We start from the raw sequence: 18,509 nt of genomic DNA, 5'->3' as shown, positions 1-18,509 counted from the left end.
AATCTCAATCCTTAAAACTAACTAATTATACCAGATTTCAATCCCAAAGTAATCTAAATTAGTTTGGACAAGGACAACACCCCCTCAAAATCGGGTGGCCTTTCCCTTCATAAGGCCGAAGAATTTTCTTAATGATTCTAATATTTCAACTCCACACTAAATTCTAAAGATTTAAACCACAGCAAATTGAAAAAATAAAAATAAAAAATTGACAAATTCCATTTAACTATATGCCAAAACTATTTTTGGTTCTACAAACATCTAATGTACTGATCCATGACACCTAAGTTAATTTCTGTCTTTCATCGTGAACGTGTTTAGAAAACAAACTGAAATATAAATGCGTGTGGATTGAATTTTTTTTTTTTTTTTTTGAGAGTTTCAACTTATAACGTCCACACCTAATAATATCTTTTATTATTAGACCAAGACAATAGTCAGTTTTTGGTGTAGGTAGGGATTGAACCCCAAATCTTTTATTCAACCATTAGAGACTTTACTAATTAAGCTAACTAGAACCCACAAATTTTTCTTGTTTAGTTGATAAGAAGTAATGTTCGTTTTAAGTTTGTGCCTTCTCATTACTTAGACTTTTAGTTGAAAACTATTTTAATCTCGAAACATAGTCCGTACCGTTTGAAGTGATAAAAAAATGACTACTTGTGTGGAGAGAGAGAGAGAGAGAGAGAGAGAGAGAGAGAGAGAGAGAGAGAGAGAGAGAGAGAGAGAGATGATTACGGATGGCTGAATTTAGAGATAATTTTTACAAGACTTGTGTGATTAACTAGGTCCAACATAAGAGTGGGTGGCAATTACACTTCTAATCTTAGACCATTGAAAGTTTCCAGGACAGTTCGTTAATCTAGGAATATCCATGAAAGGTATTCAAACCCAAAAACATGAATGACATTGATGAAGATTAGGTATCTAACTGTAATGTGATCAAAATTTATACAAGATAGTAGCAGTATAAAACATATAATAAACCAATATTTCCAGACAGTTTGTATGAAAAGCCAGAGGATGCATCACCAGCTACCACACTAGTGCAGCACAACATGCCACTCAGTGCAGCAGCTAGTGCACCAGGTGATGCAGACTCAGCTGCCACACTAGTGCAGCACAGCATGCTACCCAGTGCAGCAGCTTGTGCATCAGGTGATGCAGTATCAGCTGCCACAATAAGTGCAGCACAGCATGCCACCCAGTGCAGCTCGTATGCCCAGACAAGCACCGGACCAAGTCAGACAAGAAGTTCAAGAACAAATGAAACTCAGATTAAAGATTCAAGTAGAAGTCCAGATTGTGTTTCAGAGTTGAAGAAATTGAAGAGATGTAATTACTCATCTAAACGACAATGTAGTTTAGTGTAGTTTTACTTGATGTGTGTACAGAAACGACATGTAGCTTTTGTTAGTCAGTTTAGTTAGTTTTAGTCAGTCACGTGTGTGAGTCTATTATGTTTGTTACGCTGTGTTCACACGTGCATATAGCAGTTAAGTTAGTGTATATATATACAGTTGTATAGTTACTGAATCAACTAATGAAATCAGTTTTCATCAAGATCAATTTCTCATAGTTTGGGGGGAGGTGGGGATGGACAATTATTTTACAGAAACTTTATACAGAAGATCCAATCCAGACTCAGTCAGCTTGCTTATCATGCACGAACAATCTCTTACCAGCCTTATATTTAATCATCAGTGGTCTCACTTTCTTGGTCATCCAAACTCATCTTATCAAAGTTGTCTTCTGTGTTATTGTGTTGAATAGATACCTGATGAATTTCTAGACCCCTAGAGGTTATATACCCAAGCATTTGAACTCAGGTGTGTACTCCATAGTCACAGCCTGACAGATCAGATACACTAGGCTCGCTGTAACCAAACTCATCTCATTCTGCGATCATGACACCAATTAAAAATTTGTTTAAAATAATTTCTTTTGGAGATGAGTAAATTCTTAATTTTCATAGCACAAAGGACTATATTATTTACTGCAAAAATAATTCATTAAAAGACCACGAAATTGGGGCTCTGTACAAGTATCTCAAGATGCAACAACCATAATGCAAAGCAATATAGTGTATGGGCAAAAGTAAATTTGTATTTCAATTGGAGTAATTTAACATTTAGTGTTGATGGATGCAAAATCACAAATAGCAACCAATTTAAAAACTGCAAAGTTAAATCCCAATTGATGCAGGGAGTGCAACCAGAATTAATGTTGAAAGATTTTAACTGGTTTGAGATACCAGATTTCATTTTTGAATTTTGAATTTAGGCTTTATTGTGATTGGGGATTTTATGAAATGTAATTGTGGCTTGGTTAGAGCTCTCCTTATTGATGTCATCCTTGAAGCCTATTAAAATGAGATTCCAACAATAGTTTGAAGGAGTGCATTTTGACACAATTTCTGATGAGAGATGTTTCTCTTTAGCTTGGTGGTGAAAGCCTAGTTTTTTTTTCTTTTTTTTTTGCAAGCTCATTCTGCATCAACTTGGGTATGGACAGAATTATGATCAATCAAAGGTTTAAGATGAAAATATGATTGGTTTTTATGGATACTAAGTTCTTAAGGATGCAGATCCTGGCCAGGGGTCACCATGGAGCATGTAAACCAAAACATGCAAAATATTCTAACTACAATTAGATTATTTCATCCTTGAAGTTGGACCAGGAACCAAAATAACCATTCTAGTAATAATTAGATGTCACTTTTCATTGAGTTGTATTAACACCTACTGCAATCATCTCTTAAAGATTATCACTATTATAAAAGCTCATTTTGTCTGCACTACCTTACTTTAGGGTTTGTACTTGAGTGTTTTTTTATTGACATTGTAATCAGCAACAACCAGCATTAGAGAAGAATTATAAAATTTGAAAGGAAAAGAGAATACAAAAGAGAAAGAGCCAATTTGAAGCCTACCTTATTGTATGGTGATTATTGCTAAACCTGCCAGAGATGTGGTCTGAGAATAGCATGCTGTCTTCATACTCACAAGAATTTTGATATTACTCCAATTCTGCAAGCCAATGATTTGATATAGAATTAATTAATTCAAGCAATGAGATGTAACCTGGAAGGCAATGGATGAGAACTTCCAAATAAACCTCATAAAATGCAGCTGCTTATAGAAGATTCTCTGCCTCATTATATTTAGATAGCATTCCACGGGTAGTAGCAAGAAGCTTGTTGGCATCAACTAAATATGAACCCACTGGGCCTAAGATGCTCCACCTGAGAGGATATCATATTTCAAAGGCATATTGTATTTGCAGAAACTGAAACATGCTTTGACATCATGGAAGGAAAGCTTCTCAACTTGAACTGAGAGCGTTGGGCCTTGGCCTTCTGCTTGACAATAACTGGTTCATATATTTTTTCCACAATAATAATAAAGCATTCTACTTAAGCTTTTGATGATATATTCTTCATTCACAGAATCTTTTTTCCACCAAAAGTTTGGTGATGTAGGATTCTGATTGCATTATGAGGTCAAGTTGAAATAAAGTTAATGCCTTCAATCCTCATTATTTTTTGATAAAATGTTTTAGAAGATCCAATGTGGTAAATTTCTTAGGGGAAAATAATAGTTCATCCCCTAATGTATGGCCTGTTTTCATTTTGCCACTCTATGGTATGGAAAGTCTTAGTTTAGTCTCCTGAGGTTTCTTCCATTGTGTTTTTGCTGATGAAATACGGGATGTCAAACTGCATATTCCATTTAACTTTAGAAAAAAATGTAATGGAAAAAACATCATGGGGATAAAATCACACGATTCAACATAATTCATGTCATAAGAGTATTAAGGATAGGAGGTTCATATTACCTGCTAAATCAGTGTATAGGGCAGGTACATGCTTTTCTGGGTTCGAGCACTTTCAGATTTCTGTCTGTCAAAAATATCCATCTTAGGCATTAAAAAAAACTCTATTATAAATTATTAGCATTAGAGCAAAAGAAGAATGAGGTTTATTATTTCAACCTTGAAAATGAAGTTGAAGGACAAATTGTGTGATGACAAAAGCAACTAGTCATTTCATAGCATGCTTCTCAAAGGACACTAGAATAGGAGCCAAGGTTTGAGGTGAATATTCTACCAGTAATCCCCACAAGAACACTTTCCTTCTCTAAAATGATGAAAACAGTTTGAATCCCTCAAAATAATATGCCGAAGAAAAACTCTTGATATATATTTCATAGCGGTATGGCAATCCCCACAAACCCGAAGATTCTTGAAGATTCGAATTGGTACTACTGGTGGCAGAGTGAGAAGCCCAAAAGCTATGGCCAACTTCTCACTGTGATAAGCTAGACCAAGCTCCTTACTCTCCTCATCCATGTCATGAAGTGCAAACTTCTTATCTGGCACATACCCCGCTTCCTTGATCAATATCATAATCTCATCAAGCTTAGAATAAATCTCAGATGTCCTTGGATGGCCTCTATCTTCAGACATAAATTCATGCACATGACTGTTCATCTCAATCCAACTGCAACCAGGCTCCTTTCTGATTCCCATTGATTTCATCATTTGTCGAATTCTTGCAAAATCTTCCGATCTACCAGCTGCAGAATACATGTTAGCTAACAGAATGTAAGGCACAGCATTTGAGGGCTCCAATTCAAAAAGTTTGTTTGCTGCACTCTCTCCCAGCTCTAAATCCCCATGTACTCTACATGCTCCAAGTAGTGCCTTCCATACTGTTGCATCTGGTTTAACATCCATTCTATTCAGTAATTCCTTCGCCTCATTAAGGTGTCCTGAGCGCCCCCAGAGGTCAATCATGCAGGCATAGTGTTCAGGACCTGGTTTTATTCCATAGACCTTATCCATAGATTCAAAGTACTGGAGACCATTTTCCACAAGACCAGCATGGCTGCAAGCAAATAGCAAGCCAATAAAAGTAATGAAGTCCGGCTTTGTGCCAGTTGCTATCATCTGATCATAAAATTGTAGGGAGTCCTTTCCTTTGCCATTCTGTGCATAACCAACTATCAAAGCTGTCCAAGTAATCACATTCCTTACTCGCATTGAGTTGAAGACTCTACTGGCATCTTCTATACACCCACATTTTGCATACATTGTGACTAGGGAATTATCTATCGACAAAGATTCAAGTCCAGATTTAATAAAGTTTGCATGAACTTGTTTCCCAAATTCTAAGACTGTCAATCCTGCACAGGCACTCAGAATGCTGGCAATCACGTATTCATCTGGACAGGTTCCTGTAGTTATCATATCATGAAACAACTTAATAGCTTCTTCATGGGAGCCATTGTGAGCATATCCTGTGACCAGGGAGGTCCATGAGATCACATCCTTGTCCACCGTCTGATTGAAAACCTCACAAGCGCAAGCTAAGCTTCCCTGTTTAGCATACATGTCAACAAGAGCATTGCTCACTAGATTGTAAGCCTCAAATCCAGTCTTGATAATCAAACAATGAACGGATTTTGAATTTTTCGTATCCATCATGGAAGCAAAAGAGTTTAGTACTGATGGAAATGTAAAGGCATCGATCTTCATATCTCTTGAATGCATTTTCTTAAATAAGGACAGAACTTCCTCTTCAAACCCATGCCTTACACACCCAACTATCATGGAGTTATAAGAGATTACATCATCAGTTTCCATTGTCTCTAGTCCCTTCCTTGCACTTCTCAAGTCTCCACATTTTGCATACATACAAACCAATGCACTCTGAACAAACACGTTAGCACCAAAACCACTCCTAACTATGCACCCATGCACCTGAGCCCCAAAATCACTTGCCGAAACTGTTGCACAAGCTGTCAATATGCTAGGAAATGTGAACTGATTGGACTCAACTCCTTCGGCCCTCATGTCTTGGAAACACTCAATTGCCTTATAGCCATCACCATTCTGAGAATACCCCGTAATCATAGCAGTCCACGACACATTATTTTTCCTATCAGTCAATGTTTCAAAGAGACATTCGGCTTCCAAAATGCACTTGCACTTTGCATACATGTCAACAAGACCAGTGGCAACAAAAACATTAGAGTCAAATCCAGCCTTTATGGCATAACCATGAAGGTTTTCACCTCTCTGGCGCAAACCCAATATTGAACACCCCCTAAGAACACTTCCTAATGTATACTGGCTGGGATTTTGTCCCTCAAGCCGCATTTGACAGAACAATTCAAAAGCTTCAATTTCACAACCATGCTGACAATACCCAGATATAAGAGGAGACCAGGTGATAGAACTTTTTTTCGGAGCCTCATCAAAGAGTTCTCTAGCCTCATCTAGTCTCCCTAAATTAGCATAAGCAGCTATAATTGTGCTCCAACTAAATTCATCCCTTTCAGACATTTTATCGAACATCTTACGGGCTTCATCAATTCGGCCCGATTTAGAAAACTCATTTATTAGCCGGTTCAAATCAAACGTATTAGAATTAGAAGAATTCACAACGCTATAATTATAAATAAAATGAGCTAATCCTGTGTGATTGAATTGATGTAAAGCTTTACACGAGGGACCCAAAAGCCGTAATTGTAATTTAAACATAACCCAGCTTGTTATCGCTATGTTCTTTATTGAAATGATCGTATCGTAATTTGTATCTGATACCTGAAGAGCAAAGTAATAGGATACTATTATATAGCAATGACCAATTAGGATTAGTGCAAAGAAGGAGAAAAGGTGAGGATGGATGAGGTGGCGGGAAACTTTTGTATTCAAAGTTGAAATGTCCTCACTGTAGAAGCTCAAAGCTGAATAGCAATCGGTAAGAAAAGAATGCCTAGGCCCAAGACTCAAAAACCAAGTCATTGTAATTTGAATTCTCAAAAGTCAAAACTAGTTTATCCATGACCGTTTGATCGTGATCCTAGGGAAGTTGATTTTTTCCCATAAAGTTTCAAATTTTTGATTCGCTTCCCTAACGTTACGTTTTGATCTAGTTGACGTCGTCGTTCTAGTTATCTAGTTGAGACCCGTTAAATTTTCAAAATTTTTAATCCACTCCCCCATAGTCAAAATTTCTCTAAACTAGAGACTATGTCCAAAAATGTTAGGGAAGTGGATCAAGTTTCGCTACAAGTTCTTATTTCCAAGGTTGCTTCTCAATAGGATAACTAGTAACAAAACTTGTTTTTGGACGAGGTCTCTACTTCATGGAAATAAAATCATTTCTGATGGGGGGTTGCATTTTCCATTGGTGCATCGTATTCATGTTGTATTGAAGTATAGATGTACACCTAATTTGATCTATTTGGTAATTATGTTAAAATACCTCAATTTAATATGACTCGTTTATTAAGCAAATTAACATGACAAGACCCATGCACGTATGACGTAACAGATTTAATAAACAATTAAATGAACAAAGAGCAATGACATAAAGCCATGAATGAATGTTGTCTTTAGACAATATTTGTCTATACATAAGTGTTGCAAAAAGGGTTCCTGCAAATTTGTCCCAATTATACATGTGGGGACACAATTTAGAGCCCAAACCCTTGCCTCGTGAAGTATTGGTCCAAAAAAGCCCAACACAATGAATTTTGTAAAGTATGGGTCAAAGAACTAGGTTTAGATAAGTTAAGCAGAGGCTTGCATGGGATTAAGGAACACACAGACAAGAACAAAAGCCATTATGTTGAAATATCTTCCGTTCTGAGGAGACTAAAAATTTAATTTATGAATACAGATCAGTACATTAGGGTTCCTTTGCATGCTACAATATTCTACCATCTTTTTTCCGTCCCCCCTCATGGGGGGCTTCTTTACATTATATAGACCCTTCCTCATCATCTAGGTTTTACACTTGTTGATCATCTGAGCCCCAACTTGAGCATCCATCCCATCAGACATCCCTTTCAGCCTTTGTGGGCTACGGTAGCCAAGATAACACTATTTAGGGGTCTTCTCCACATTAATGCGGCCAGAAAAGTAGCTGTAGTTTATTTAATGTGGTGGGGGTAGTTTTTGCTTAAATATTTTGGGTTTCCTGCTTTGTCACGTGTTTGGGGGGTGTGCTTCAGCAATTTGAACATGCATTTGCTCCAGATTCTCAGTGTCCGGGGGGGAATTCCTCCTCGGACCTTTTTTCTTTGTTTCCCATGATAAGGCTTAACGTGGATTACCTAAACCACGTTGTCTCCTCGGACAAGCTGCGTCCTCTGACGGGCCCAAGGCCCAACTCGTTACTTTGGGCCATAGCCCCCACAATACAATAATAATAAAAAATTATGAGTGATAGCTTTGAGAATTCTTGTAAATTTCTATAATAACGGAAAAATTATGTCCTAAAAAAACACTTTATATAGAAATATTATTTATACACAATGGAGTATGTGTCGTATGGCCTTTCAATAGGTATATTTGGAGAGACACCTCAATTGGTTCAAGTATTAAAATTTGTTTCATGGCCCTTACTAGCCATCTGAGTGTTAACACCCCATTTTGCAACCCGTATTTAACTTTACATGGAGGGTAAAAGGGTAATTTCACCTTGGGCATATGTATCTTGATTTTGGTCATTAGATCCTTAATCTCATTTCACCAAAATGATCTTGATATTGTAACGATCAAATCGACTAGTCATAAGCTCTAATCAGACTATCAGATTGAAAGTTATCATTAAATCAATTTTTAATGGCCGAAATGCATTATCACAAATTGGGTCCGACTATATGTAATTATGAACAATCGATTTCAATTGGTTATAAGTATAATCAATTTGAGAACAATGATGTGTCATAATTTGATTGGTTAGGATTACATTTTATGGTAGAGTTGCATACACCTAATTAACTAGATATTTAAATATTAATTATTCAATGAGTAATTTGTATAATTATCTTTTAATTAGGATAAATTTGATCCAATTAAGTCTGAAATAGGAGTGATTAGAGCCATTTAATATTAATTGGGAGCTAATTTGGGACCTATTAATGTTAATTGTGCTGAAACCATTTTCTAACAAATGACCTCTGCTCATTATTTCATCAATATTTTTTAGAATATTTTGAATTTGTGAATGAGGTTAATTTTTCCAGAAACTAGACATCCGGGGCTTCAATTTGAGTACAAGAATGAGACAATTCCGATTAAAATTGAGTCAAATATGATTTTTTCGAAATTGGCTCTATAGACTATTACAGCAGTTACGGGAAAACCGAACTTTGCTTGCTCCTCACTCTCATTAATCTCCACATTTAATGCACAAAATTTTCCCAAATGCTAAAATGAGGTCTAGGTTCATGATTCTTTGTCAACTCTTATTAAATGGTCTTCCATTCATATTTCCTCCACCACTACTATATAAACCCCTCCTCTCTTTCATTTCAAAGTACGTAAAAAACCCCCTCTCTTCTCTTCTCTTGAGTTCTAGTGAAGTTGAGTAGGCTTGTCATATCTTGATCTTCCTGAGACTCAAGATATTGAGTGAGACTCACTCTTCCTCTCCTAACTCTTCTTTTCCTCCACCGTTATGACCTTCATCAAGAGTCCCCTCCTCCACCATATGAATCTTGCATGAAGGTATAATCATCTTCCCTAACTGTTTGTTTATGTTGTCATGATGAGAATTTAAGATTAAAGCATGATAATTCCCTAGAATATGTTTAAATGTTCTTAATTGTTCTTATGTGTTCTTCACATGTTCTTAGTTGTTCATCACATGTTCATGCATATCACTAGATTTAATCTTAAATCCATATCAAAAATATGAAAAACATGTTTGTTTAATAATTCTTTCAAATTCTTGAATCTAGGTTATCACCATCCACACACATTCACTAGAATTTATTTTTCAATCCAAATGTAATGCTTAATAAATTAAATTAGGGTTTATCACATGCACATACATTAAATTTAACATGTAAATTGATTGACATATTGAATGATGTGATATAAATATTTGCCACCATAGTCTAGAAGACCGGTTTCACTGGGTAAGGTGGGTGCCTAACACCTTCCCACCTTGTAACATAGCCTCCGAGCTTAGATCAAGGGTTAGTAAATCAAATGTTTATCCATGTAATTTTCGATTTTTAGATTGTAACTAAGAAATAAAACCATATACTTTATCTTAGATTGTATCTAGGACCAAAACCATGTAATTTTCTTATAATCAATGTAAATTCAATTTCAAATTAATAAAATGAGGAATTTTTCAATTTTGGTTTTCTTATTTATTCCAATAATTAAATAAGTGACGATTCCATTGTTAAACCCTTAATCTAAAGGGAAAAATATAATTGGTCGAACTTCCATTTTGAGAGACAATAACATGACTCTACCCATTCTCGTGGGTTTGTCTCAACATCCTATAAAAAGTGGGCCGGGGATGCGGTCTCTCACACTGAGAAAAGAATTTCTCAAAATATTGCAAGCAGTTTTTGTGAGCGAGTCTTTCACTCTACTTGTGTGAGCTTTGATTAGTTGACAATTACTTGGGTGACCTGTTAGGTGTGCTTCAAGCAAATGTCCATTTGCCTCCACTTGATTGTGCCTATCAAGTTTGTTTGAGGAGACTAGTCTTTGCTGAATCCAAATCTTCTATCTCACTTTTTCTGTTCCACTCTATGTTCCACAAATAAAAATGTGACAAGTGTCTAATTATTTAAGTAAAGCCTAATTTCATGCCTTCAACTTATTTCAGTTATCTAAATAAAATAAATAAATAAAACAAAAAGAAACCCAACACATTCCCACCACCATCGGTCCACCACCTCAACTTTTTCCAGTGCCACTACAAGAGATCTCCAGTGACATCAACCCCACCAATTACGCCCATCCACCTCCACCAGGTCCATATCACGTCCTCCTTGTTTTCAAATCCATGAATGAGTTTTATTATTTGTGATCCATGAAATCGCTTGCCAGAACTCCATAAAAAAAATCATGGCCTATACCCATTGTCCATAAATTGTTCATATGGGATAGTGGACATTCCACTCGCAAACAATGAAAGTTGAACTTGGAACAAAATTTTTAGGCCATTGTTTTGTTTGTTTGAGACCAGATTGGCGAGAAAGAAAGCAACATGGGAGAGTGTTCTTTCTAGATTGCTTTGATTTTTAAGGGTAATCATTTTGGATTTGAAAACAAGGAGGTGTTGGTGGGACCCAGCTAGGGATGGCAATTGGGCAGGGCGGGGTTGAAGGATAGGGTTTTCGTTCCTGCCCTACATGGTTTTATCTTACCGCATCCCCGCATGATGGGGAAAACTTTCTCACCCCATCCCCATTTCTTGGGGCCCCGTGAAGCCCTGCCCCACCCCGTAAAACCCTATTTTTGTTAATTTTTCTTACAACCAGTACAATTTTTTTTTAATCATAATCAAAATCTATTTCATTAATAAAAATATACTTGAAATTACAACTAAATTTATCCCATCAAATCAAATCAATTTTTAGAAAAAAATTGAATAATATATCCAAGTGTTTAACAAAAAAAAAAACTCATAGTATAACACAACAAAATAAAGGCAAGAACCACATTAGGTAGAATAAAATAAGTTAATATTGATATATTTGTTTAAATAGTAGAGTTTTAGGGTACAAAAAATTTTCAATTATAAACTCTTAGCAACATGGGTCTAAAAAGTCTAAACCCATTCCCACCCCATGGTGCGAGGCTAAAATCTTGCCCCATTTCTGCCCTACCACCTTTGTGGGGCGAGGAAAACCCACACGGGGCAAAGCGGGGAAGGGCGGGTTAAGTGGGGCAGGACAAAATTGCCATCCCTAGACCCAGCGGAGGTGGATGGCCATGACTGGTTTGGTTGATGTCGCCAGCAATTCCTAACGACATCGACGATCTGTTGCTCCTACTGCTGGTGAAGGTGGTGGTGGAGGATCAATTGTGGGGAGGTGTTGGTGGTTTGTTTATTTTATTTTAATTTATTTATTATTATTTATTTTAGGTAACAAATAATAAATGTATAAAATTATAATTTAATTTATTAGGTGAGACATGTGGCAAACTTTTATTGGAGTATATAGTGGAGCAGGCAAAATGGAACAAAAGATTTAAACTTGTCTTTGCTATTCTCAAAAAAAAAGAAAAAGACTAGTCTCTGCTCAAATCACCCAAGCAGGTTTGTGTCCTCTTGAAATTTAGTTGAATTGCACTTTTTGTTTGCTTATCAGTATTTAAATAGTGTCGTCAAAACTAAACCCACATAAACAAAAAAAAAAAAAAAAAAATTTATTTCTTAAAATTCTCTCCGTTATTTTGATTTTCTTAACAAAATTATTTAGGGACGGGCTCCTCTCCCGTTTGTCATTCTCCAGTTCTCTCCCGTTTTAATATGGATGAATGCCACGTGGAAACAAAACAATCCAAAGGCCAAAAAATAAACCATGAAATTCTTTCTCTTCTTTCTCCATTCTTCAGTTACTTTCACCTGTTCTCTCTATCTCTCTTTCTCCTCTTTTTCCTCTTTCTCTAACGGACCAAACCTGGGCATCTTAAGCATCAAAACAAAAGGGACAGAGGATGTGAGTTCTGTGCAACCCAAAGGAAAAAAAAAAAAAAAAAAAGCCACGAAACAAATCCAATTTTTTATTTGATAATTTTTCATATAAAGTTGAGTTGAGTCGGCACCAAGATCAGAGCTTGCTGGTTGGAGAAAATCGGTGCTTGAGGAGACCAAAAAGGAGTTAAAGATCTCTATTCTCTCAGGGGAAGCCAAGAAAATACTGTTGTGTAAGGTGGTGTGAGATTACCATCCTTACCCTTATACCCAACCTTCTATTGGGAGGAACCCAATCTGACCACTCTTGCCAAGAATGATAAAATCCCAAGCACAGCACTCACATCCTCTATTCTTTTTGTTTTGATGCCTCTGATAGTCTGATGCTTAGGTTTGGTCCGTTTGAAAAGAGAGATAAAAGAGAGAAAAGAGGTGAAGTGATTGAGAGAGAGGCGAAACAAGAGAGAATTACGTGGCTTATTTTTTGACCTTTGGATTGTTTTTTTTCCACGTGGCATTCATCCATATTAAAACGGGAGAGAACTGGAGAATGACAAACGGGAGAGGAGCCCGTCCCAATTATTTACACATTTTACAACCTACATTGGTATTTATTTGTATACAATTTGGATTGAGTGGTATGATCCATTTCAACCCATTTAATAGACATGTTATATTGAGCTGACACTGATGCAATCCATTTCAACCTATTTTAAGAATATAAGCTCTCTCTCTCTCTCTCTCTCTCTATATATATATATATATATTTTTTTTTTTTACATTTAAACCATCTATGATAATTTAGCTATATTATAATTTTTTAAAATAGTATAATGAATAACTTCTTATACAAGTACAATCATAATAAATACTTACTAATAACTACTGTAATTATTAAACTTTATATTAAATGTGTGTTTGGATATCACTTATTTTGCTGAAAACTGAAAACAATAAAAAAATATTTTCCGATTATTGTTCATTAATGAAATCACTGTGTTTTTGCCTAATTGCACTGTTCATGGACAACGCAAAAGGCGTTGGATTAAAAAAAAAGAAAAAAAAAAGAAGCAAATGCAGGAAAAAAAACGCAATCCAAACGCCATCTAAGTGTGCGTTTGGATAGAGATGAAAAATTAAAATTATTTCACTATTTAGCTTATTTTTGCTACTATTCATGTGCCCTACTGCATTTTGTGGCACTATTCATAGTCCCACTGTACTATTTCAACTAACTTTTACCATAAAGTATTTTCAGCAATAATTTTTCAGTTTCAGCAAAATAAGCGGTATCCAAACATACCCTAAGACATAAAAATAAAATAAATTATATTTTATTAAACTTTATCATATAACTTGTCTCATATTGCAAGAATCCATTTCCAAGGCGATTGCAGAACCAACTGTATCATCATTCACAAATACACTATAATGTTTGAGTTTGATTTATATATTAGATAAGCCAATAATTAAGTTTATTTATTGAGATTAGATTGTTCACAAATAATTTGACTAGTTTAGTGGGGGAGAAAAATACTATTCTCAAAAAAAAAAAAAAAAAAACTAGTGGTTTCTGGTCCCTCAATATTCATAACTAAAATACAATTTATGTGATAATTAGACAATGACATGATGGATGGCCAAAAAAGATGGAAAAGAAAAAGGGACATATAATTACAATGACAATTCATACATTTTTGTTCTCAAGTCAGAAAAAAACTATACCAAAATAACAGGAATGGTCACAAATATTATAATAAGAGCCATGAGGTCACTTCTTCTTCAACTTCAAGTTCCAACAAATGCATCCCACATCCAAGAAACAGATAGAGACGACGAAGAGCCAAAAACATGTAGGTCCCTTTATCCAGAATTCCAGTCTGGTCCTTTTCACAATTTACTGTCTGAGAGAGGACCGGTTATTATAATTTTTCAATCAACTTTAGCGGGAACCCTTTTTTTCGTGTCAAAGTTGGCGGCAAAGACATTATGAGATGAGAAAGATGGCGAGGTACAATGTCAATAATAAAACACAAGTTCCAGCAGTATAGTTCTTTATGGTTCTCTGTTGTCGTACTCGTACGTTTTATCCTCTTGCTATTGCTTCCAAGAACGAGAGCGTTTTGGCATCTTTTCCCTCTTAATTTATGTCACATAATTCACACTTTGACAGTTCATAGATTCATTATCTCATCAGCAATATTAACAACACAACAATTTTTGCCGCAACTCAACATAAATTATGGCGATGTAGACCTTACTAAAGTCACTATTTTTATTTTTATCATTCACAACTCGTCACTTGTTAAGTTTAACATATTATAACAAAAATTGTGTAAATTGTTGTGCCTCAGCATTTTTTTTATCCTTTTCACAAATCACACTCATTGCGCGTTTTTGTCTTCAACTTCCTAAGACTTTCTTCGTGTTTACTGTAAAGTATTCGACAGTTCAAGGAAAGTGACGATACACTCGCTTTTGATCCAATTATTGTTCCACACGATATTAATCAACTTTACTAAGATAATGTTTTTTAATCACTAGATAATAACGAGGCATTGTTGATAGATTTTGTCATTGAAAAATCATGGAGGTAAGCCGTGTGTCATATAGTTCCGTTGTACCAAGTAGGCAAGTACCAACACATTGATGCGTAAAGATAGGCCTTTATTCCAATAGAATTTTCCTCGAATTCAAGCAGAATATGACTTTGACTATTATGCAAGGCACATATAATTAATGAAACGTGAAATGCACTTTGTCTTCAACTTGAGATCTAAAGCTTAATTATTTATTTTAATAATCTAGAAAAGGAATGAAATAAAAATAACGCAATTGATAAAAAAAGGAAAATGGTTTGTGATGAAGCTAGGATGTCAATTCGGATTAGTATGTCGGGTTCCTGTCGTGTCGAGGTAAGGGTATTCAACTAAATAGCTCAACTCTATCCCAACTCATTTAATAATCGTGTTATAATCCTTCAATTTTAACCCAACCTATTAATGAGGTGAGTTGACCTGACCCAATCCACTTGACACGCTTAATAAATAGGTCGTTTTTTTTTTTTTTTTTTTTTAAAGGGGGAAACAGGTTGTTAACAAGAATGTGACATGAAAAATTTCAACCTACTTAATATTAAATATAGCATTCATCTAAAATAAATATTTTTTACATCCTAAAACTAGTGCATACACTTCAGGTCTTCAACCCACATTCAAAATAATATAGTTCAATTTCCAATTATATTAGGGTACGTAAAATTTGTAAAGTTGCAATTTCCAATTATACTTGTAAGTTTTTTTATAATTACTCACTTTTCAATTTAAATTTAAAATATAAGTTGGATATATAAGGTATTTGACAAATCTAAAATAAAATGAATATTTGTTTATTATATAAGTTAAACGGGTTGTGTTAAATGGGTCATTTTAGGTTGACACAAATAAATTGGCGTGTCAAATGTGTTTATTACGGGTCATGCGAGTTAACCCTCTTATGACCTATTTCTTATCATATTGCTTTCAAGTCAACCCGTTTATGACCCAAACTCGTTAAGGCCCAATCTTAACCCCCAAAAACCTGTGTCGTGTTCGCGGGTTAGGTCGAACATTGACACCCCTAGATGAAACTCGAATAGACTAGCCATATGTCTTAAGTGGAACTTTGGAAGATCTGCAAGACCCAAAAAAGGGAAAGCTTGTGGTTAATATTGGTGTGGTACTCGTTAAAACTTCTTCAATGCCTAAATCAACACTCACGTATGTTGTGAGTTCCAGTTAGCTCAATTAGTAAAGTCTATAATGGTTGAATAAGAGATTTGAGGTTTAATTCTTACCTACACCAAAAACCGATTAGTGTATTGGTCTGATAATAAAAAACTATCATCAAGAACGGACACCATAAGTTGAAACTCTTTCTCTCTCAAAAAAAAAAAAAAAAAAAAACACTCACATATGTTATGTAATAATCACAAGTGTTTCTAGGTACATCATCCCTTTCGTTCCATTAGTTTGAGCATGGCTTATTTCCTACATAGTGTGTTAACCCACATGTTCCAAGATACGTGCCTTCCCTAATAGGGAGGTCATCCATCATTAGGGTGTTTCTCGTCATGACAATGTCAGTCATCGATTCTAGATTTGGACAAGGGTTTGGGATGATTCAGATTGAGCCATATGGCATAAATACACCATACAAGATACAATTTTTTTGTATTGCCTTACATATGATTAGTGTAAGGATTTAGACCCCTAGAAAACACAATATGTTTAACCTAATTTATTAGTCAAATAGTTACTTAGGTTAATTGTTCAGATCTAGGTTAAACATTCATCACATGTATCAAACACAGGGGAAAAGTAAATAACACAAGATGTGATGACCCAAAAAAACCAATGAAACAACTCGTTTCAAGGTAAAAAAACCTATGAGAAATGATTCCAAGAGAACAATCCATTATATCAAATTGAGATTTACAGTCAAGAATACCAATTCATAGTAAATCTAACTACAATTACCAAATTGAGCTTTGAACTCCTCAGACTTTTTTGATGTGGATCTGCTTTCACATGAACCTCCAGTTCACGCTTTAGATCTCCAATATAGACCTATAGTCTATGACTCCAAAATCACCCTTGAAAGTTTAGATTTCTAGCACCTATGATGACTAGTGATGACAACAATTTTTACGATATTGAATCTTGAGTTTCTTCAAAGAATAACACCAGTAGAAGATTTTAGAGAGCTTTGGGTATAAAAACCCTAGATCTATAATAGGAGGCACAAGAAACACTCTACTCTCTCTTTTTAAAACGTGCTTTAGGATTTCTTTTAAATACTATGTGAATTAGGTTTGAAATCCTAATCATTTAATGGGCTTAATGGGCTATTAGGCCAAAATTAAAATTTTGTAGAAACATAGTTCAATCGGTCAAGACTGGCATGTTTCGAATTCCTGAACTTGTAGCTTCCTTGTTCTTGTATTATAACTTGCAACATCTTGAGCATTGTTTAATATACTCTATAGACTCTATGATCTATACCTAGACAAGTTTGTGCTCATGGTTTGCCAATTGTTCTAAACTTTTAGAACCTTTAGGGCCCGTTTGGTACATATGTTTAAACACATGTTTTCAATTTTTAAACAACATTATACGTATTTTCACACACTTTTTCACTCACACGTATTTCCAAAAAAAACTAAAAACTGTTGTTTAAATACATGTACCAAACGAGCCCTAACAATCTTCCCCTTTGGCAATCTGTGACAAAACTTACATACAAAATTAAATGCTTAAATACAAGAACAACTCTATTACAATAAAATGCCAAAATACATTACAAATCTCAATCTAAAACCTCTAACTCAAAAGTTGCAAGGAAAGGCAGAAGATCTTGATTGAAATGTACCTGTCTTTCCTGAAATACTCAAAAAAGCACATCAACGCATGTGTGGAAATAAAGATATATAAACAATGTGAATCACGATGCTTTAAAATTCTGCAGAAATGCAGTTCGACCAATCGAATTGTTTTCTCGATTGATCGAGACTGACATATTTCGAATTCTTGAACCTACAGCTTCCTTGTTCTTATATTCTAACTTGCAGCACCTTGAGCATTATCTAATATGCTCTTTAGACTTTATGATCTATACCTAGATAAGTTTGTGCTCACGATTTGCCAATTATTCTAAATTTTTAGAACCTAACAATTAGCACTATAATATGACACAATTACTTTTAGATGTTTCTAAAATTTTTTATTTTTTATTTACTTTTTAGATATGTTCAGTATCCTGACCGTTTGGATGAATTTATTTACCTCTATAATCTATAATATATAAAATTGAAGATGTTTTAACTTCTTATTAACTTCTAATATTTTGCTTCACAAGCTTTTGAGGTTTCAAAATTTTACATGTCATTATTATAAAATATAATATTTAAATTTATATTTTATATTAAACCCTCCATTAGATATATATATATATATATATATATTTTTTTTTTTGATGTGACTCTATTAGAATCTTGTCTAATTCT

The 18,509-nt window shown here is 34.9% G+C and overlaps 1 protein-coding gene across 2 annotated transcripts; it reads right to left on the bottom strand.

Moving 5' to 3' along the window:
• Positions 1-465: 465 nt before the first annotated feature.
• Positions 466-6,961, bottom strand: LOC126696990 (pentatricopeptide repeat-containing protein At2g03880, mitochondrial). 2 transcript variants are annotated; one of them, XM_050393779.1, is made up of 5 exons: positions 3,994-6,961; positions 3,838-3,897; positions 3,118-3,244; positions 2,933-3,029; positions 466-1,899 (listed from the first exon to the last, which is right to left on the bottom strand). In XM_050393779.1, the coding sequence occupies exon 1, from the start codon at positions 6,808-6,810 to the stop codon at positions 4,105-4,107; it is 2,706 nt and encodes a 901-aa protein (XP_050249736.1). In that variant the 5' UTR covers positions 6,811-6,961; the 3' UTR covers positions 466-1,899; positions 2,933-3,029; positions 3,118-3,244; positions 3,838-3,897; positions 3,994-4,104. The 2 variants fall into 2 exon arrangements, with proteins under 2 accessions (XP_050249736.1, XP_050249735.1); XM_050393778.1 differs by having other exon boundaries at positions 467-1,899; positions 3,838-3,901.
• Positions 6,962-18,509: the final 11,548 nt, after the last annotated feature.

This window comes from Quercus robur, chromosome 8, assembly GCF_932294415.1.
Source record: "Quercus robur chromosome 8, dhQueRobu3.1, whole genome shotgun sequence".
In the NCBI taxonomy this organism is placed as follows: Eukaryota; Viridiplantae; Streptophyta; class Magnoliopsida; order Fagales; family Fagaceae; genus Quercus; species Quercus robur.
This window is presented reverse-complemented; position numbering and strand designations above follow the sequence as displayed.

Bases quoted from the DNA above. Each gene is read 5' to 3' on its own strand.
- LOC126696990 (XM_050393779.1), bottom strand. From the start codon at position 6,810: ATGACTTGGTTTTTGAGTCTTGGGCCTAGGCATTCTTTTCTTACCGAT.